General features: G+C 41.2%; 6 protein-coding genes across 15 annotated transcripts; 3 read left to right on the top strand and 3 right to left on the bottom strand.

The window, feature by feature from the left end:
• The first annotated feature begins 28 nt into the window (after positions 1–28).
• On the top strand, positions 29–1202 carry LOC132201250 (EKC/KEOPS complex subunit TP53RK). The gene is made up of 5 exons (XM_059627261.1): positions 29–188; positions 255–517; positions 585–752; positions 808–1028; positions 1084–1202. The coding sequence occupies exons 2-5, from the start codon at positions 259–261 to the stop codon at positions 1162–1164; spliced, it is 729 nt and encodes a 242-aa protein (XP_059483244.1). The 5' UTR covers positions 29–188; positions 255–258; the 3' UTR covers positions 1165–1202.
• LOC132201246 (FMR1-interacting protein NUFIP1) lies at positions 1178–2940 on the bottom strand. Its single transcript, XM_059627256.1, has 6 exons — positions 2530–2940; positions 2203–2441; positions 1999–2149; positions 1705–1937; positions 1559–1653; positions 1178–1492 (listed from the first exon to the last, which is right to left on the bottom strand). Exons 1-6 carry the CDS (start codon positions 2648–2650, stop codon positions 1249–1251), a joined length of 1083 nt encoding a protein of 360 aa, XP_059483239.1. The 5' UTR covers positions 2651–2940; the 3' UTR covers positions 1178–1248.
• Positions 2941–2998: 58 nt separating this feature from the next.
• LOC132201244 (pinin-like) lies at positions 2999–7227 on the top strand. 8 transcript variants are annotated; one of them, XM_059627254.1, is made up of 16 exons: positions 2999–3217; positions 3548–3832; positions 4230–4433; positions 4497–4642; positions 4693–4760; positions 4824–5127; positions 5182–5319; positions 5373–5502; positions 5572–5604; positions 5667–5804; positions 5868–6004; positions 6074–6279; positions 6340–6619; positions 6680–6790; positions 6866–6970; positions 7028–7227. In XM_059627254.1, exons 2-16 carry the CDS (start codon positions 3559–3561, stop codon positions 7079–7081), a joined length of 2328 nt encoding a protein of 775 aa, XP_059483237.1. In that variant the 5' UTR covers positions 2999–3217; positions 3548–3558; the 3' UTR covers positions 7082–7227. The 8 variants fall into 8 exon arrangements, with proteins under 8 accessions (XP_059483237.1, XP_059483232.1, XP_059483230.1 ...); XM_059627249.1 differs by having other exon boundaries at positions 2999–3175; positions 6680–6970; XM_059627247.1 differs by having other exon boundaries at positions 2999–3203; positions 6680–6970.
• LOC132201247 (zinc finger protein 330 homolog) lies at positions 5669–9795 on the bottom strand. 3 transcript variants are annotated; one of them, XM_059627259.1, is made up of 7 exons: positions 9509–9795; positions 9251–9401; positions 8992–9198; positions 8744–8933; positions 8552–8680; positions 8419–8498; positions 5669–6607 (listed from the first exon to the last, which is right to left on the bottom strand). In XM_059627259.1, exons 1-6 carry the CDS (start codon positions 9646–9648, stop codon positions 8428–8430), a joined length of 888 nt encoding a protein of 295 aa, XP_059483242.1. In that variant the 5' UTR covers positions 9649–9795; the 3' UTR covers positions 5669–6607; positions 8419–8427. The 3 variants fall into 3 exon arrangements, with proteins under 3 accessions (XP_059483242.1, XP_059483241.1, XP_059483240.1); XM_059627258.1 differs by lacking the exon at positions 5669–6607 and adding an exon at positions 7759–8312; XM_059627257.1 differs by lacking the exon at positions 5669–6607 and having other exon boundaries at positions 8349–8498.
• LOC132201249 (uncharacterized) lies at positions 7326–8406 on the top strand. Its single transcript, XM_059627260.1, has 5 exons — positions 7326–7478; positions 7562–7650; positions 7705–7833; positions 7884–8079; positions 8132–8406. The coding sequence occupies exons 1-5, from the start codon at positions 7332–7334 to the stop codon at positions 8372–8374; spliced, it is 804 nt and encodes a 267-aa protein (XP_059483243.1). The 5' UTR covers positions 7326–7331; the 3' UTR covers positions 8375–8406.
• A 1099-nt stretch (positions 9796–10894) lies between the features above and the next one.
• On the bottom strand, positions 10895–19764 carry LOC132201204 (protein SCAR-like). Its single transcript, XM_059627185.1, has 5 exons — positions 19622–19764; positions 14750–15122; positions 14165–14318; positions 13878–14102; positions 10895–11661 (listed from the first exon to the last, which is right to left on the bottom strand). Exons 2-5 carry the CDS (start codon positions 15032–15034, stop codon positions 11618–11620), a joined length of 708 nt encoding a protein of 235 aa, XP_059483168.1. The 5' UTR covers positions 15035–15122; positions 19622–19764; the 3' UTR covers positions 10895–11617.
• Between the last annotated feature and the right edge of the window lie 282 nt (positions 19765–20046).

The raw sequence follows: 20046 nt of genomic DNA, 5'->3' as shown, positions 1-20046 counted from the left end.
GAAAGGGTGCTCTACGGCGCATGCGTACCAACAGCACACGTGGGATGGGACTTGGGATGGGATCCGAAATCCGAATTACAGAAACAAAACAAACATTGCATGAAGCCAGCAGTGAAAATTTAAGTTGATTAACAAACTTTGATCACCATATATGATATGGAAATATAAATTATAAATAGTGGCCTTTTGTATGACTGCATTAATTTCTAGCCATGTATTAAATAATATGTAATTTCATTGATTTTTTTTCATAGAAAAATGACAGAAGGAACGGAGAAAGCAACTTTGCGGGCCCTGAAGAAGATGGGCGTTAAAACAGGGCCGGTTGACCTGAAAGACTGGGAGCTTTATCGTCAGGGTGCAGAGGCCCGCGTTTACAAGGGTTCCTACGATGGAAGGCCGTCCATCGCAAAGCTAAGATTTCCCAAGGGCTACAGGCACCCCGTCCTCAATTCTATGCTGTCCTCACAAAGACTGCGGAGCGAAGTGAAAAGAAACCTCAAATGTCGAACAGAAGGTACTTCCTCTATTAAGTTAATTTTCATCTATTTATTTAATAATCAATTAATGTAAACCTTTTTTAGGGATTCTTGCTCCAGAAATCTTGCTTGTTGATGTGGTCCAGTGCACAATAGTCATGGAAGAAATCGGCAATGGTCGTACATTGAAGCAAAAAATCAAAGAGCTTGAAGACGACAGCAATCCTGAGGACGACCTCAAGCAAATTTCCAGCAATCTTGGCTACTTAATAGGTACATATTGTTTCATAGAAATCATGAACGTATGATTTTAAAATTAATATTTAAGGACGGCTGCATGGAGCTGGAATGGTTCATGGTGACCTGACTACGTCCAATGTCCTGCTGAACCAAAATGGGGAGATGGTCTTGATTGATTTTGGGCTTGGAGGCGGTGAAGCCAGCGCGGAGGACAAGGCTGTTGACATTTACGTGCTGGAAAGAGCACTCTCAGCTACACACCCTAACATGGAGAATTATATTTCCCTGATCGTTGAATCCTACATCAAAGTAATTTTTTTGAATCACTTACAATAACCAATTATGAACCTGGTGCAATTCTTAGAATACTACAAAAGCGGAGGAAGTGGTTAAAAAACTAGAGGACGTACGACTTCGAGGGAGAAAGAGGAGTATGGTTGGTTGATACTGCGAATAAATTTAAAATCAATTGTCATCTCAAAAAGCTTGTTTGATTCTGTGAGATTCTGAACAGCCATTTTAAATTGTATCATTTCTTGAAGAAATTGTTTTGCACGACGTAATGCACACACTGCAGCAAAATGTTCCTCTCGCGTCTGATTTCGGGCTCCAAGAGTTTTTGAAGCAAAGTTGGTGGTCTGTTTCTTTTCATAAACTGTTCCCTGGGATCAACTGGTGGCCGCAAAGGTTTTGACTCGGCCTTAACTTGCTTCACAGTCCTTTCAGTCTCGGTAACAAGTGGAGTCGGCACGGCAGGGCCAATTAATTCTCGGCTAAAAAAAGTAAATTCACCAAGATAAACAATGTGGAAAAGGTAAATTTTATGATTTTTATTGTACCTTACTGGAACCTCCTCTGGAGGTGAATCGGAATCACTGTCGTCAGATTTGTATTGGCCTACGAGGCTTGTAAGTGGGTTTATCACAGTCTGGACCTAATGTTTTTAATAATTGTATTTGAATATTTAAAATTAATTATCTTCTACCGTGGGGGCAAGCTGGACTGAACTTATCTCCGGAAGATTCTTATTGTTTGAGCAAGGAGCAAGTTCCGGTTCCGGTACATTCGGCTTTAGCGTCTCATTCACGACAGGGTCATGAGATATTGTGTTTGGGCTGTGCTTTTGGTAAGGTTGTTGACGTCCATTCTTGCGCCAGCCACCACCACGGCCTCTGGATCCAAATCTCGACTTAGGTTCAAAGAGTTTTTCTCCTCGAGCTGTAAAAAAAATTGAATATTAATTGAATCAAATTATATTAAAATAAGATTAAATACAAACCAATTTTTTCCTCTTGTTCTTGCACCTTTTTAATTATATTGTCTTTAGTTGGGTACCGATTTTTCCTCGCCTCTATCCACTGGTCGGCCTCTTTTTTCATGCGAGCGTAGAGACCAGTTGTGTGCTGCATTTCGATGTGTTTGGCAACAACCTGAAGAATTAAAGAATATTTAATAATTTTTTTCGATTAAAATTATCGTTTACCTTTGGGTGAGCAGTAAAGGTGCAACCTTCTTGTCCACAAACTTGATGTTGGGAAATGTGCTCCGAGAGCTCCTCAGGGCTGGCAAAGTCCCTGTCGCAGGTATCACAGGTTAGCTTTTTTACTTTCGGCGCCTGGCGACTGCCAACTGGATGGGTGTAATTACTGTAATTATTGTTGAAATTTGGCAGTTTCCTGCTCCAACCTCGACCTCTTTGACTTCCTCTTCCTCTGCCCCTGCCTGTTTAAAAATTCAAAAATTAAAACATCAAAAGCGGCCATAACTCGAGAGTATATAAAAATATGATCCATTATTTTCATAATCATACCTGGATTGGCGGGGACATAAAACTGTCCAGGCGGAAGGAGGAACGGCTGGACATTTCGCTCGTGATGAATATTTTGCGGAGGCGGAGGTGGAGGAACCGTTCGCAAGAACGGAAAGGACATTGTGCTTCCAGAAATCGACGGATCGAGCACGTGGTGCTATTCGATTCAAAATAAAACTTGACAGATACACTGTTGGTGGGAATTAAGTTCTCTTCCCTCTAAAAATTGATTCTTTTTGGTGAATATAATGTCAAAACTTAAGACGATCCGACAGATGATACATTCGCCGAGCTATCGGTCAAATTCTAAATCGCAGGAGCCCTCTTTGGGACGATCAAAAATCAAAACAACAGAGAAGATTAAAGATGTGCGATTTATCTCTGATGGGGGATGGGGGCGATGGTGAGCGGCGGCCAAGTGAATGCGCCTGCGCAGCCTTCAATTTGTGGCCAGAAGCGCGCCAAAGACAAAAGCGGAATTCCAGGACCCCTCTGGCTTGCGCTCTTTATTGATTAGGCCAAATTTTCTTATAAACAAAAGAGTTTGTTAACCGCAGTGTAGGAAGAGTAGGAAGACATTGGAAGTTGCTGTGCAGCGAATTACTTACAGCAACATTTCGCCTTCGGTGATCAGAACTCAGCACTTGTCAGTTTACAAGCTAATTTATTAAAAGGTTTATTATAATATGTAAGTTTTTGCTTGAGCATAATTATGTATAAATTTGTACAAATTATTATATTTTTCAGTTTCAAAACTTTTTCTGTGCTTCTAAAAGCTGTTTTAAATATTAATTTTCATAGAGTTAATAAATTTATTTGGTTTCTAAATTTTACATTTTTTTTTTCATGGTTTTTTGCAAACAATTAATATTTTGTGGTTAAAAAAATGGAACATTGATTTTAATTTACCTCAAATTTCACATATACCTATCTTTAATTTAAATAATAATTTCATCAAATAATTTAATTAATCAACAAATTTGTATTTTTTTAAGGTTGAATAAATCGCATTTTTTAGGATAAGATAAAATGTCGATAAGTGGAAGATGCAGATTTGTGGTTGGCACGTTGGACGGCAAACGGGTGTCGTACATCATCGACGAGCCCGTTCAACAAAATCGCCCTCTGTCTTCGAGCAAAGCGCAATCCAAGCCGTCTAGCGAATTCTTCTCAAGTAACAGGCCTGCTTCTACTTCAGCCTCGTCTGTCCATCACGAGGAAGAGGACGACGAGGCAAAAATAAACGCCTCTGTGGTGCTCAGCAACCAGCAACTGGACGATCTGATGGACATCCTACACCACGGTAATAAATTTTCCAACTCAAAATGCATGCGTTTCATAGAAGTTATTTTTTTACTAAAGCGGCGGGTGCGCGGTATTTTTTGATATGATAAAAAATGGCTCTTTATCTGTGATGTGTAACATGAAAGTGGGCGCGATATAGTTATAGAAAAATACTGTAGGCATATACAAACCTAGGCGGATCGTAATGAGATGGTAAACGGCGATACGGTGCCTTTATATCGATTGCATTGCATGTTTTGCGGTCACTAAGGCAACTGAGCTTGGTGGAAAAAACAAAAATTTGAATTATCGATCAATCGCAGGCTCAGTTGTCCAAGCGCACATTTCCATATTTATATCGAGTCACTCGAGACCAGCTGAATTAATTTACATTTATTTGCAAAAAACCCTTGCAGTCAACGATCAGCAGCAGAACAAACAAGCGTGGTCCGAGGACGAACAGTATGTGAAAGAATGTCAGTCGGCGGTGCACGAGGAGCCCACAAAGGACTCGAGTGATCATGAGTCGAGCAGAGATTCCGGATACTTTGGCACAGGTGTAATGAGCGGCAGGCCAAGCTTGATTGAGCTCAAAAAACAACAATGGGCGAAAGAGAAAGGTAAAAATTAATTAACCCGAAAAATTAGTTCGTCAAATTTTTTAACATTTTTTTTTGCAAAAGTTGAAATGCAGGGCCTTTTATCACCATGGGGCCAAGCCGAGTCTCCGAAAACTAGCAGTTACCAAGATGCTTATTCACTGCAACTGCAGCCAGAAAATGGAGTAGACAAAACCATTCCTATCATCACTTATAACAATAAAGAGAAGGTATTTAAAATTTATTTTAAATAAATATTAAGCTAAATTTAACTTGACAGGAGTACTTTGATAGTAACTACCCCAGTGACATGTCATACTCTCACACACCGGCCAGCAGAATGAGCAGGTTTGTTTCTAAAAAAAAAAAAATTGTAAAAAAATTTAAACCTATTATTTCCTTTTCTGGAAGGAGTCCTGCTAATCACGATGGCCGTTCAATTAGAGTCAACGGTGGAGGTGACGAGGGCCGTTTGAAGTGGGGCGACAGGGGTGTTGCCGTCGGCCACTTGTGGGAACCGTCGACGTCACCCTCGCGACTACCCGAGCCTCAGCGATCCAGCCCAGCGTGGCTCGAGAAAAGTCTGGGCCACAATGCAGGGGACGTGGAAAACGTAATCCACAGCCGCAAGGTTTACATCGACGCGAGTGAAATGGAGGAGAGAGAGTTAAAAAGGAAAAAAGCTCTTGAGAACCAACAATGCATCAGACAACAGGTGCAATAATTTACCATATTTAGATGATTTGCAAAATTTTTATAAATGATTTAGCTCGAAGAACGCGATCGGCAAAGGAAAGAAGAGCGAGAGAAGAGAATTCTTGAAGAAAAAGTAGAAGAAGAAAGGATTAGAAAGGAAAATGCAATAATTGAGGAGAGGTACCGACAAGAGAGGAACAGAGAGAAAAAGGTTGGGAAGGTCATCATTACAAAAAATATGTTAATTTAAATAATTTTTTAAAGAAGGGCGAGGAGGAAAATAAAGAGCACGAAAAGCAGCAGCATCCTGGAAGAAGCACTAAACAAAGCAAGGGCTGGAATAAGAAGGAAGCATCTCCACGGTCAAGGAACAGGCAGCGCCGAGAGACTGAAAGTAATTAATTTTTTTTAAATTTATCTTTCCAAACAAATTTAAATTTTACCAATTCCTTTCACAAAAAAGCTTACGCGCAGTTGCAAAGGAGAAGCCAAATATGTCAGTCTTTTATTAATATAGAAATTAAATCATTCCATATTTTTCTAATAAAAATTTAACAGTTCCTAGTCACGAGCCGGAAATCTTGACCTTGCACCACCCAGCTGAGGAAAGCAACACTGCAGTTCAGAATTTTTCCATCAACGAAGAATACAAAAGAGTGCACCAAGATTATGGAGCCAAACCTATCAATATTCCAAGTAAGCCTGAAAATAATCCAATGTGTTTTTTATTCTTTAATAAAAAAAATAAATAAATAACAGTAAAAATAGAAGGAGGCGACGATGAGATGATTTTGCTTGGCAAGGAAGTTGCCGTTTTGCTTGCTCCAGAATTAGAGCGGCGCATTCTAATGAGCCGATCAGGTCGTGATGTTGCGACCCAGACTGACATCTCGCAAGTACGTACACGCATTTTCCATCATCAGCTTCAATAATTTAACTTTTGTTTGGTCAACTCGCTATCAAAGCAGGTATTTACCCGCCATAACAAAAAGCAACCCCAGCAGCAGTTAATGCTTTCAAATCAACCGCGTCCAATTTGGGGCGCAAATAGAACAGATAAAAAGTACATGAAGCAGAGTGACAAGGACATCTACAGGATAAGGTGCAGCAGTTTAAATTCAAGGTCAAAGGTGACCACAGACAGCACTGATGAATCCGATAAGTATCCAAGGTGAGGAAAATTTAAATATTCCTGCTGAACGCGCATTGAAAATAAATTATTATGAAAAAGGTCATCGTCACCACCCCAGCTGGATAGAAGAAAAAGAGCTCAGTCCTTGGGCAAAAATAAAAACAGCAATAATCTTCAGAGGTCAAGCGAGGATGACTCGGCGTACTACGAAGGTCGCAGGCCCAGAAGGGAAATGTGGCAAGAGAGAAATAATGTCAAAGTCCCTGCCCCTCTCTCTTGGCATGTCGACATCAACGATGCACCCCCTCATCAGCCAAAACGCGCACCAGCAAGAAGAATCACTGCAAACTCACCTCCTGTGCCTACTCTGCAAACAAAGGTAAATAAAAATGAGCCAAGAATAAAATACAAATAAAAAAACTGACGAAAATTTTTTAAGACTAAACCGGCGCCAGAAGAGAGACAAAAATCACCAAGTCCCCGGCCAACTCCTGTCGCCTGTCCGCCTTCACCACCAGTGCCTGCTGTGCTCAGACAACTCCAAGAACAGGTTCTACCACCTTTGAATCACGAAATCAAAGTCCTCAGGTCTGCACCGCCAGTGCTCAAGTCACTTCCTTTACAGAGGGACGAAGATGACAAAGTGGCCCTTCCAGAAATAAAACAAAACTTGATCAACTTGCCTAGCGATTCTTCAGATTTGCTCTCACAACTCTCCACAATTAGAAGGGTAATACTGGAAAAGAGCAATATTTTTAACATTAAAATTGACTTAATTCTTTTCTAGAACTTGCAGAATAAGCATAGCGAGTGGCAAGCGCTAACCGATGAAGCCGAATGAACGAAATTTAAATACTGAACAAATCTTCTAAACTCACGACCAATATTTTGCAATGTTTAAAAAAATTTAAAAGTTTTAATAATAAATGACGATTCCCTTTGGAAATTTTACTTTTTGGCATGTCTTTTAAAATGCACAAAAATGGCTCTTTATCTTACATACACATCACAACCATCTTCCATCATTGGCTAATTGATACCATTGGAGCTGCAGACACAATTAAATTTTTTTAATTTTATAGGGATGAAAGATGGCAGCTTTAGCGTTAGATGACTTGATAGACAAGAAGAAGGAACCACCACCAATTTTAGATTTGAGTCAGAGCGTAGTTTCTTCAAGGGAAGAGCTGGAACAGTTGCTTGCTCGGGTTCCAGAATACAAAATTCGACCCGAAAAGGTTGGATTGTTTGCAATTTAAAATAATTATAGATTTTTTACATAAAATCTTAATGCCATTTTATAAAAACTAAAAATTTGCAGGTAAAACCTGAGGAGTTAAGGATAAGAGACAAAGACTTTACTTTCAAAGCTCCAAAATCAAAAAGTGCGAAGCCGTCACAAGAATTTAAGTAACTTGTCATAAAATTTTAAAATCAACCTGTATATAAGAATATCCACTGCAGCTATTGCAACCCTGTGCCTCCATGCATGCAGGGCGTTAGACTGGACGATCTTTGCCAGGTGGAAATAAACTGGAAAATGTTGACGACTATCCGGCCCAAGTCAAAAATGGACGAGGAACTTTTCTCAAGGTTTTTTTTTGTAATAATGAAAGTTTCACTTTGAAAAAATGTTACCTTAGACTAGTCGAGTTGGGAAAATTAGATATTCTAAGAGCCCAACAGGACACAAAAGCTGGCCCAAGCAGCAGTGGGGTAAAGAAGTCCAAGAACCGAGCTGGAATTCTTGAAACAAGAGCTCAAACTTGCACCGAGTGCTGCGTTGAATTCTGTAGCGGAGCAAGTTGTAAAGAATTTACCTACGATAGCTTTGCTAGGGTAAAAGATTTATAATTAATTGTCTTGCAAAATCAATAAAAAAATCTATCAGGTTGAAGTTGACCTTTACGAAGGTAAAAGAGAAGGGTCAGCTCCAAATGAGAGGCGGCCTAAAAAGAAGAAAGGCAAGAAAAAAGGGAAAGGGGGTCGAAAGCGCTCCAGGTCCAAATCGAAGAAAAAGAAAGGAGGTAATAAGACCGATGATGACGAGAAAGCACCTGCTGACGGAGAAGCTGAAAATAATTTAACCGTCGATAATCTTACGATTCAAACAAAAGTGCCTTTGAATTTGTAACAATTTGATTATTAACCAGAACTTGTACAACAGGAAAGCACTACCTGCGAGTTTTAATTTCCACCCTCCTCAGATTCTTCAGTCTCCTCATCACTGTCACTTCCATCGGGGTTGTAATCAGAATCTGCAGCAAATTCGATAGTAAGATTTTTTTAATGAAAAAGGGCTGATCCTTACCACCCTCTTCGTCATCATCATCATCGTATTTGGGAGCAGAATAGCCTGAGTAATAGGCGCCACCACCTTCGTAATCATCGTCATCATCATCCCTGGCACCACCTTGTCTGCCAAACTTGTGCGACCGGGCTAGTTGAAAAAGAAAATTATAGACTGGATTTTGCAAACTTATCTTAAGATTAGACAACTCACTGCTCATGCTGAGGTCCTTTGTCTCTTGGGTGTCGTAGTTGCACTTCGGACAAGGAACTGCTTTGCCTCTTTCGTACTTAAATCCTTTGCGTTTGACATGGTCATCGCAGAAACAAACCTTGCAACGCAAACAAGAGTATTGCCCGAGTCGATTGCACGACTGGCACTTGTAGCTCTCAGCTTCCAAGACCTTAAGTAAATATTTTTTTTACTATTTTGCTTATTTAATTCTGAAGGCTCTGTTGTACCTGGCAAGAGGCTTGGTGCTCAAATTGGTCATCCTCGCAGAGAAAGTTGTCGCAGAAAGAGCATCGGTAAACCCTGCCTCCGTGGGCCCACACGCCTCGCTCGCACTCGTTGCAAACGGCGTCGATCAAAGGACACTCGCAGCCATGCACTTGCAGGCATTTCCGTCCATGGCAAATCCAAGCCTCGCAGTGGTCGCAAATTGCACCCTTTAAAACAATTATTAATCTTTGTGCGCAATTTTTATTACTAAATACTAACCACCATGCCCAGACCTGTGGTAAACACTCCAGCGTGTTTGACGACACAATCTCCAGTTTTCAACATGCACTTCACTTTTCCGCAGTGGCCGCAAACTGGAAGACGCTGCAGACTTTGGCAGAAATAGCAGAAGGCGCGATTCTTTTGTTTTCTGAAATTATTTCGGATTTATGTAAATTATGGATTTTACCTCTGCTTTATTGGTGCAAGAGATAGCTCGAGAATCAGTAATAATAATTTGTCTTAATTTTTATTTACCTTCCACAGTGGTCGCATTCCATAGCCTGATTGCAGGCAAACTCGGCCACAGACCTCGAATCTTTGGAAGAGCGAATTTCTTTTTGCCTTAATTTCTGCTTCTCCGCCTTCTTGCGCTGTCCAGTCTTCTTTTTCGGCATCTCAGTTAACAATCAGACGCCTTCGGGTTTATCTCAAAAGATATTCTAATTTTACGCGTACGGAATGATTTGGACAAAGAAATGTAAAAAATAATAAACACACAACAAGACGGCGTGGCGAGAATTGAATTGACGGCCAACAGCTGATTCAAAGGGCGGCCATTGGCGGCCATCGCGCTGCGCTGAATTTTGAGCCAAAAAAGCGCCAAAGTCGCGACGAACTTTGTCGCTTCAAATGAATGAAATGCCTTGAAGGGCGCACTGACAAAATTGGGTAGGGCCGACAGACGGCCACGCACATAAGCGAAATAAGCATGCAACGGCTCAATATTGGAAATATTGGGCCTACTATTATAAAATGGAGGCTCAATATTGGGCCTACTATTCAAATTGCAGGATTAATTTTGGGCCTGCTATTTGAAATTTTAATAGGCTCAATATTGGAAGAAAAAAAAATGTTCTCCGGAGAAAGGTTCCCAGCTGGAAAAGCTTGTCCAGAAAAAAATTGTAGAAAAAGCATATTGATCCAGTGTGAAAAACATCTATGGAAAAAATCCCAGTTAGTAAAATTTTGTTTGTAAAATTCTCATCTTTTCTCTCAATTGCATTGAATTTGTATAATTTTGATTGTATAAATGATGAATCCCGTTATGGGCGCAGCAATTGCCTTTGTGGTATATCAATAAACACAATTTGCAACTAGTAAATCGTCCCCGTTGAATCTCGGTAGGAAAAAGCTTCTCCAGCTGGAAAAACTTAACCGGAAAAAGATACTTCTAGGAAAAGCTTCTCCGTGAGGAAAAGCTTCTTCAGTGGGAAACGCTTCTCCGGAAAAAGATTCCCCAGTCGGAAAAAAGCTCCTTAGAAAGCTTCTCAAGTACGGAAAACTTATCCAGGAAAAAGCTTCCCAGCTGGAAAAGCAAAAAAGCATCTCTGTAATGAAGATGCTTCCAGGAAAAGCTTTTCCGGAAAAAGGCTACCCCAGCCGGACAAGCATCCACGGAAAAAATCTCGTAGGAAAAGCTTCTCCAGCTGGAAAAAAAATCTGGAGAAAGATGCTCTGCCAAGCTGGTATTACAAATTTGGTTTATTGTAAACCAAACATTAGAAGATTACAAGTCAGGGGTCATAAGATTATACTGACTGATTTTTTAATTGTTTAATGATTTAGATTGTTTAAATTATTTCTATTGATATTTGTTTAATAATTTATATTGTTTGGGGTATTTTGTTTACACAAATTGGGTCAGCTTACACACGGGCGTTATTTTATTTTAAACAATTCTGGCAGAATGGTTGGAAATTCAATGACTCGAAATTGTTCGTTTAAAGTCACTTAAAAATCAACAAATGGGAGCGGTGTTCTCTGGGTAGGCCTGCTGGCTGCCCTGGAAATGTCCTTGCTGGGAACATGAGGGATTTGGATTTTGCTGGTGGTGCGAGGTGTGGTGGGGGAGCGGCAGGGTGTGGGTGAGCAGCTGGCTGGTGGGCTGCATGGGCAGGGTGCTGTAGCCAGGGCCGAGGCCGACAACGCCCCTGTTTTGCTCGATGCTCCGTCTCGGGTGGCCCATGGGGAAGTTTGGGGCGTAGTGGCTGGGCACCTGGGGCGGCGCCACCGCCGGGGGCGTCCTGTACTCGCGCGAACCCTTGCTCAGGGTGCCCATGTTGCGGATGGCCTGAGGAGGCGTCAGCGGCTAGGTGGTGGGCGGTGGGCCGACGGTCTGGCCCTGGATGGCCGAGGTGACGATGGCGCCCTGGCTGGAGCCGCATTTCGAGCGAGGGGTGCCACCCTGAGCGATCGCCGTCGCCTGTTGACTGTGCGACATTGCGGGCGAGTGAACCCCGTGGCCCAGGTTGTCCAGGACGTTGTAGTCGATGGGCCGACAGACATACTTGATCGGCTTCTCAGGATTGGCCGGGGCGATTATCTTGAACTGGCGGTTTGTTGTCTTGCTGGCCGTGAGCACTCCTATTTCTCATCGTGTGCCATTTTTCTTTGTGAATCATCTCCGTCTACAAAAATGAGGGATAAATTAGCAATTTTCACAGTTTCTTTATCGCATTTAAAATAATTTATTTGCAAGCTCTGCTCCAAATAATTGGGAAGTATTGCTGAGCAATACTTAAGTGAAGATAAAATTAGTGTTGAAAAAATAAAAAATAAAAATTAGTTCTGGAAGTTTAAAACTGTATAAGTTAAATTAAAATATTTTTAATTTAATCTACCTCCTTACCAAAATTATTATAAAATTAAATTTGTAAAAATATTTTTAAACCCAATTGTCAATATTAAAATAAAAAAATATGCATTATGTAAAGAGAAAGAAATTGAACCTTTAGGAATGTTTTAGAAAAATATGAATATTTGATGAAAACACTTAGTTAAAAAATTAAAGTAACGACTTATATTTTATAAAAATATTGCCAATAATCTTCTTGTTAAAAAAATATTTGGTAAAAGGATTTTACTTCAAATAATTTTGGAGATAAAATTATCGAAATGAAGAGATCGGGCTTTTCCTCGTTGCAGAAAAATTGTTTTTATTCAAAAACAAATGGCTCTAACCAGTTTCGCTGACTAATTAGTCAGCGAGCAGCGCGTTTGCTCATGAAATAGGGTCGCAGACCGTGACCGAAACTGGTAGAGCCATTTGTTTTTGAATAAAAACAATTTTTCTGCAACGAGGAAAAGCCCGATCTCTTCATTTCCATGATCATCTCCTCGAGTGTCAACTTCTTCAAACAAAGATAAAATTATCATTTGATGAAATCATAAAATAAATATATGTCAAACTTTTTATAAAAATATTTCCAACATTAATCGTCTTTTTTTTAAAAAAAAATTTTTGTTAGTTTAATTTTAATAATTATTATAACTGTCAAAAATCTTATTGAAATGCAAAAAAATAAAAAAATTGGATGGCTTCCATCTTAACGAAGAAAAATTGATAAACACTCGATCAACTGATTTCATTTCTTGCAGGGACGGCTTTTCCTGTCGCTCTATGGGAAAGATCCATCGCTCTCTTATTTCGCTTACGTTGCTAAACTAGCAAAATTAGCAAATTTAGCAATCGCTTATTTTGCTTACGTTGCTAATTTAGCAAAATTAGACAATTTAGCAATTGCTTATTTTGCTTACGTTGCTAATTTAGCAAAATTAGCAAACTTAGCGAAATTAGCAAACTTAGCAATTGCTTATTGCCATGGCTCCTGGGGAAAGAGCCGTGGCTCCTGGGGAAAGAGCCGTGGCTCCTCGGGAGCCGGCGCTCCTGAGGAGCCGGCGCTCCTGGGGAATGAGCCGTGGCTCCTGGGGAAAGAGCCGTGGCTCCTGGGGAAAGAGCCGTGGCTCCTGGGGAAAGAGCCGTGGCTCCTCGGGAGCCGGCGCTCCTGAGGAGCCGGGGCTCCTGAGGAGCCGGCGCTCCTGGGGAAAGAGCCGTGGCTCTTACGGAAAGAGCCGTGGCTCCTGGGGAAAGAGCCGTGGCTCCTGGGGAAAGAGCCGTGGCTCCTGGGGAGCCGGCGCTCCTGAGGAGCCGGCGCTCCTGAGGAGCCGGGGCTCCTGAGGAGCCGGCGCTCCTGAGGTGCCGGCGCTCCTGAGGAGCCGGCGCTCCTGAGGAGCCGGGGCTCCTGAAGAGCCGGCGCTCCTGAGGAGCCGGCGCTCCTGAGGAGCCGGCGCTCCTGAGGAGCCGGCGCTCCTGAGGAGCCGGGGCTCCTGAGGAGCCGGCGCTCCTGGGGAATGAGCCGTGGCTCCTGGGGAAAGAGCCGTGGCTCCTGGGGAAAGAGCCGTGGCTCTTACGGAAAGAGCCGTGGCTCCTGGGGAAAGAGCCGTGGCTCCTACGGAAAGAGCCATCGCTCTATGGGAAAGAGCCATCGCTCCTTGTTCGGCACATCTCAAATAAATAAATCTAACAAGTTCTAAATATATACTACTACTAATTTGCATATTACTTTTTCTGTTAATAAATTGTGGAATATTTATCATTTTGATGCTTATGTTCTTACGATTTTATTATAAATATTGCTTGCAAACGTGCAGAGAAAATATAAATTTAAGAAACAGGAGAGGGAAATGTTGACGGTCTTTCATACAAATGCACCATTCAAATTAAAATTAATAGCATAGCATGAGAGGAAATTCGCTACATTTATACTTTTGAATATAAATAATGATTTGATAATAATCGGGGTTTGGGCTAAAATTGTGTTCGGCCTTTTCATACATTTATTACCTTTCATCCTTGTAATTCTTTGGCACCCATCCGGGCAGTCCCGCGTCTTCGCAGGCACAAATCCCATCGAGCTGCATCCGTAGCCGTACGAAGGGGGCAGCTGCTGCGAATCAGGCATTGGAGGCGGCGGCAGTGGCGGCGAGCCCTGGCCACCCCTCACCATATGCAGATGGTGAGTCAGGTCATCCGCACCACCTCCCTGGTGCACCAAAGGAGATGTCGGAGCTGCGCAATCAAATGATAAAATTAGTCTTCCAGCTGCAGGAAATTTAGTAAAAAAAACTGACGAGGCATGCTCATGTGAGAGTGTCGAGCGGGAATAATGTGCTGGGCAGCGGACCTCCTGATGTTGGGAGCGGAGGTGGAGGCGGGAGGCGGCGTTTGCGGGTGGTTTTGGTTGTGAGACTGGTTCCCGTAGTTGATTGGATGCACCATACCGATCTGGATAAAAAAAAAATAGTAACAAGATTAATAATGGTTTGATGATGTTGGTTCAAAATATTAAAATATAAATAAATAAATATAAAAAAATTACAGACACTTCATTGAACACCAACTCGAGTGACTTATGATGTGTTGGTCAATTCATATGAAATAACATTAAACTAAAGATCATTTGTTTTCAACATCAGAAATTAAAATAAATAATGTTGATTATAACTTTATTTAAAAATCTTATTTGTTGCAATTATCTTGACATAATTTTAAAGTCAAAGTATTTTTTATGAAATTTTAGAATTTAATCAAGTCAGGAAAATTTTAATTGCTATTGAGAAAAAACCTTACTAAGGTTAGAAAAGGACTTTCTCACCAACTTTTTTTGACGAAAATTTTATATAGTAGAGATTAAAGATTAAAAACCAATTCCTCACCTGAGGGGGTCCTGGGGCCGACATACATGAGGGCCGGATTTGGATTTTGCTGGTGGTGCGAGGTGTGGTGGGGGTGCGGCAGGCCGTGTGGGTGAGCAGCTGGCTGGTGGGCTGCATGGGCCGGGTGCTGTAGCCAGGGCCGAGGCCGACAACGCCCCTGTTTTGCTCGATGCTGCGTCTCGGGTGGCCCATGGGGAAGTTTGGGGCGTAGTGGCTGGGCACCTGGGGCGGCGCCACCGCCGGGGGCGTCCTGTTCTCGCGCGAACCCTTGCTCAGGGTGCCCATGTTGCGGATTATCTTGAACTGGCGGTTTGTTGTCTTGCTGGCCGTGAGCACTCCTATTTCTCGTCGTGTGCCACTTTTTCATCACCGTCTACAAAAATAAGGGAAAAATTAGCAATTTTCACAGTTTCTTTAGCACATTTAAAAAAATTTATTTGCAAGCTCTGCTCCGAAAAATTGGGAAGTATTGCTGTATAGTGATCGAAGATAAAATTAGTGTTGAAAAAATAAATAATAAAAATTAGTTCTGGAAGTTTAAAACTGTATAAGTTAAATTAAAATATTTTTAATTTAATCTACCTCCTTACCAAAATTATTATAAAATTAAATTCGTAAAAATATTTTTTAAACCCAATTGTCAATATTAAAATAAAAAAAATATGCATATGTAAAGAGAAAGAAATTGAACCATTAGGAATTTTTGAGAAAAATATGATTATTTGATGAAAACACTAAAAAATTAAAGTAACGACTTATATTCTATAAAAATATTGTTTGCCATGGTCTCGAACGACCTCATATTTTTACATTGCAATTATTTAGGAGCAACGGTTGCCCCTCAGTCTCAGACTACCTCGGACGGTCTTGAACGACCTCGGACTGTCTCAAGTATATTTATGTTTATGATCGAAAAACGGAAAAAATAATTAAATTATACGAAAAATGTATATTATTCATTTGTGAATGCATAATCTATATTTTTAACCCAAATTGAATTCCACCTTTATTTTTAATTTGTTTTAAATATAATAATCTTCTAAAAAACACTTGCTGACCCCGAATAATTTTTTGTGGCCTTATTTATAGTGATTTAAGTTGCTCTGCTTATTTAACATTAATTTTCTAATCAAATTGAAAATTTTTTAATGTAGGAAATTACGTTACATAAATACCTGCATGCATTGAAAATGAAATTTATTATTATTTTCTCACAAAAAATTAAACTTTAATCACTCAATAAGTAAGGCCACAAAAAATTATTCAGGGTCATCAAGTTTTTTTTTTAGAACAGATTATTTTATTTAACAAGAATTAAAAAGAAAGGTGGAATTCAATTTGAATTAAAAATATAGTTAATGCATTCGCAAATACAAATAGTTTTCGTCTAATTAAATTATTTATTCCGTTTTCTTATCACAACCATTAATAATACTTGGGACAGTCCGAGGTCGCTCGAGACCGTCCGAGGTCGTTCCGAGACCGCTTGAGACCATTCGAGGCCGTTGGATATCCCAAGACCGTTCGAGACCGTCCGAGGTCGCCTTCGAGGTCGTTTGAGACCATGGTCGCTTGGGTTGCTAAACTAGCAAAACAAGCAAATTTAGCAATCGCTTATTTTGCTTACGTTGCTAATTTAGCAAAATTAGCAAATTTAGCAATTGCTTATTTCTCTTAGGTTGCTAAACTAGCGAAATTAGCAAATTTAGCAATTGTTTATTTTAAAAAGTAAATTATGGCAAAACAATATTAAAGTAATATTGAGTCTAATTTTAAAATGAAAATAATATTAATTATAATTACTTGCATGGGACCATGGGACGGGGATTGCCATAACACGGTGTCCTTAATATGATTTATATAATTAAATTTTAACGAGTAAAAGTCAACAATATTCATATAAAAATGTTTTTATCGTACCAAAAATGTTGAATTAGATTTTAATTCAATTCAAATGATGTCTCATTTACTGTTCGTCACATTTTCCCCCCTCACTTCTCTTCAAAGCGTGGAGCGAGAGTGCTGAAGCTACGTTACGTTTATAATTTAAAAATATAATAGTTTAAGCTTTATAGAAACCATTTTATTAGAAAAAAGTCAACATATGAGCCTTTGAAATTAAAATAAAGCTTTTCTTTTATAATAAATACTCTGTTGTTGCAGTTACTGGCCAAGATATGCTAGTTTATTTGAGAGTTGTGTTGTTAAAAGAATTATTAAAATTATTTTAATATACAACTGAACTGCGCCTCTTTAATTAATTCTCTAATAATCGGATTATTCGATGGAATTAGTTAATTAATTTTCCTTTGGGATTTATTTTACTCACAATTAAGGGCCATAAGTATGCCCAATAGAATACTTCATTTTAATCCTATTGTGCATAGTTACTTTGAATTTTGTCTTCTTATTTAACGCAACGAATTAACCTTTTATTATTTCGCGGCGCTCCGCGCCTGCTCGACAAAGTTAGCTGTTATTTATTTTTCACTGATGGCTATAGCTGCAAGCTTAAAAAAGTTTGTCTTAAAAATAATGAAAATCAATTTGCCCTTGTTCATAAATATATTGACCTCTTTGAGGGCTATTGAAAGAACATACAAAATGATATTTCCCTTGATCAAAAACGAGACCGTCGGAGGATGTACTTGAGTTCGCTGGAGACCATGGTCTCGAACGACCTCGGACGATCTCGAACGACCTCATATTTTTACATGGCAATTATTTAGGAGCAACGGTTGCCCCTCAGTCTCGAACTACCTCGGACGGTCTTGAACGACCTCGGATTGTCTCAAGTATTATTTATGTTTATGATCAAAAAACGGAAAAAATAATTTAAATAATTTAATTATACGAAAAATATATATTATTCATTTGTGAATGCATAATCTATATTTTTAACTCAAATTGAATTCCACCTTTATTATTAATTTTTGATAAATATAATAATCCTCTAAAAAACACTTGCTGACCCCGAATAATTTTTTGTGGCCTTATTTATAGTGATTTAAGTTGCTCCGCTTATTTAACATAAATTTTCCAATCAAATTGAAAATTTTTTAATGTAACGTTACATAAATAACTGCATGCATTGAAAATGAAATTTATTATAATTTTCTGACAAAAAATTAAACTTTAATCACTCTTTAAATAAGGCCACAAAAATTATTCAGGGTCATCAAGTTTTTTTTTAGAACAGATTATTATATTTAACAAGAATTTAAAAGGAAGGTGGAATTCAATTTGAATTAAAAATATAGTTAATGCATTCGCAAATACAAATAGTTTTCGTCTAATTAAATTATTTATTCCGTTTTCTTATCATAACCATTAATAATACTTGGGACAGTCCGAGGTCGCTCGAGACCGTTCGAGGCTGTTGGACATCCTGAGACCGTTCGAAACCGTCCGAGGTCGCCATCAAGGTCGTTTAAGACCATGGTCGCTTAGTTGCTAAACTAGAAAAAATTAGCAAATTTAGCAATCGCTTATTTTGCTTATGTTGCTAATTTAGCCAAATTAGCAAATTTAGCAATTGCTTATTTCGCTTACGTTGCTAAACTAGCAATATTAGCAAATTTAGCAATCGCTTATTTTGCTTACGTTGCTAATTTAGCGAAATTAGCAAACTTAGCAATTGCTTATTGCCGTGGCTCCTGGGGAAAGAGCCGTGGCTCCTACGGAAAGAGCAGAGGCTCCTGGAGAAAGAGCCGTGGCTCCTCGGGAGCCGGGGCTCCTGAGGAGCCGGGGCTCCTGAGGAGCCGGCGCTCCTGAGGAGCCGGCGCTCCTGAGGAGCCGGCGCTCCTGGGGAGCCGGCGCTCCTGAGGAGCCGGCGCTCCTGAGGAGCCGGCGCTCCTGAGGAGCCGGGGCTCCTGAGGAGCCGGCGCTCCTGAGGAGCCGGCGCTCCTGAGGAGCCGGCGCTCCTGGGGAGCCGGCGCTCCTGAGGAGCCGGCGCTCCTGAGGAGCCGGCGCTCCTGAGGAGCCGGCGCTCCTGAGGAGCCGGCGCTCCTGAGGAGCCGGCGCTCCTGAGGAGCCGGGGCTCCTGAGGAGCCGGCGCTCCTGAGGAGCCGGCGCTCCTGAGGAGCCAGCGCTCCTGAGGAGCCGGCGCTCCTGAGGAGCCGGGGCTCCTGAGGAGCCGGCGCTCCTGAGGAGCCAGCGCTCCTGAGGAGCCGGCGCTCCTGAGGAGCCGGGGCTCCTGAGGAGCCGGCGCTCCTGGGGAATGAGCCGTGGCTCTTACGGAAAGAGCCGTGGCTCCTGGGGAAAGAGCCGTGGCTCCTGGGGAAAGAGCCGTGGCTCCTGGGGAAAGAGCCGTGGCTCTTACGGAAAGAGCCGTGGCTCCTGGGGAAAGAGCCGTGGCTCCTCGGGAGCCGGCGCTCCTGAGGAGCCGGGGCTCCTGGGGTATGAGCCGTGGCTCCTGGGGAAAGAGCCGTGGCTCTTACGGAAAGAGCCGTGGCTCCTGGGGAAAGAGCCGTGGCTCCTACGGAAAGAGCCATCGCTCTATGGGAAAGAGCCATCGCTCCTTGTTCGGCACATCTCAAATAAATAAATCTAACAAGTTCTAAATATATACTACTACTAATTTGCATATTACTTTTTCTGTTAATAAATTGTGGAATATTTATCATTTTGATGCTTATGTTCTTACGATTTTATTATAAATATTGCTTGCAAACGTGCAGAGAAAATATAAATTTAAGAAACAGGAGAGGGAAATGTTGACGGTCTTTCATACAAATGCACCATTCAAATTAAAATTAATAGCATAGCATGAGAGGAAATTCGCTACATTTATACTTTTGAATATAAATAATGATTTGATAATAATCGGGGTTTGGGCTAAAATTGTGTTCGGCCTTTTCATACATTTATTACCTTTCATCCTTGTAATTCTTTGGCACCCATCCGGGCAGTCCCGCGTCTTCGCAGGCACAAATCCCATCGAGCTGCATCCGTAGCCGTACGAAGGGGGCAGCTGCTGCGAATCAGGCATTGGAGGCGGCGGCAGTGGCGGCGAGCCCTGGCCACCCCTAACCATATGCAGATGGTGAGTCAGGTCATCCGCACCACCTCCCTGGTGCACCAAAGGAGATGTCGGAGCTGCGCAATCAAATGATAAAATTAGTCTTCCAGCTGCAGGAAATTTAGTGAAAAAAACTGACGAGGCATGCTCATGTGAGAGTGTCGAGCGGGAATAATGTGCTGGGCAGCGGACCTCCTGATGTTGGGAGCGGAGGTGGAGGCGGGAGGCGGCGTTTGCGGGTGGTTTTGGTTGTGAGACTGGTTCCCGTAGTTGATTG

The sequence above is a fragment of the Neocloeon triangulifer genome, unplaced genomic scaffold (assembly GCF_031216515.1).
Source record: "Neocloeon triangulifer isolate White Clay Creek 2 clone unplaced genomic scaffold, ASM3121651v1 ptg000014l, whole genome shotgun sequence".
In the NCBI taxonomy this organism is placed as follows: Eukaryota; Metazoa; Arthropoda; class Insecta; order Ephemeroptera; family Baetidae; genus Neocloeon; species Neocloeon triangulifer.
Note: the sequence above shows the minus strand (reverse complement) of the source record. Positions and strands in the feature narration are given on the sequence as shown.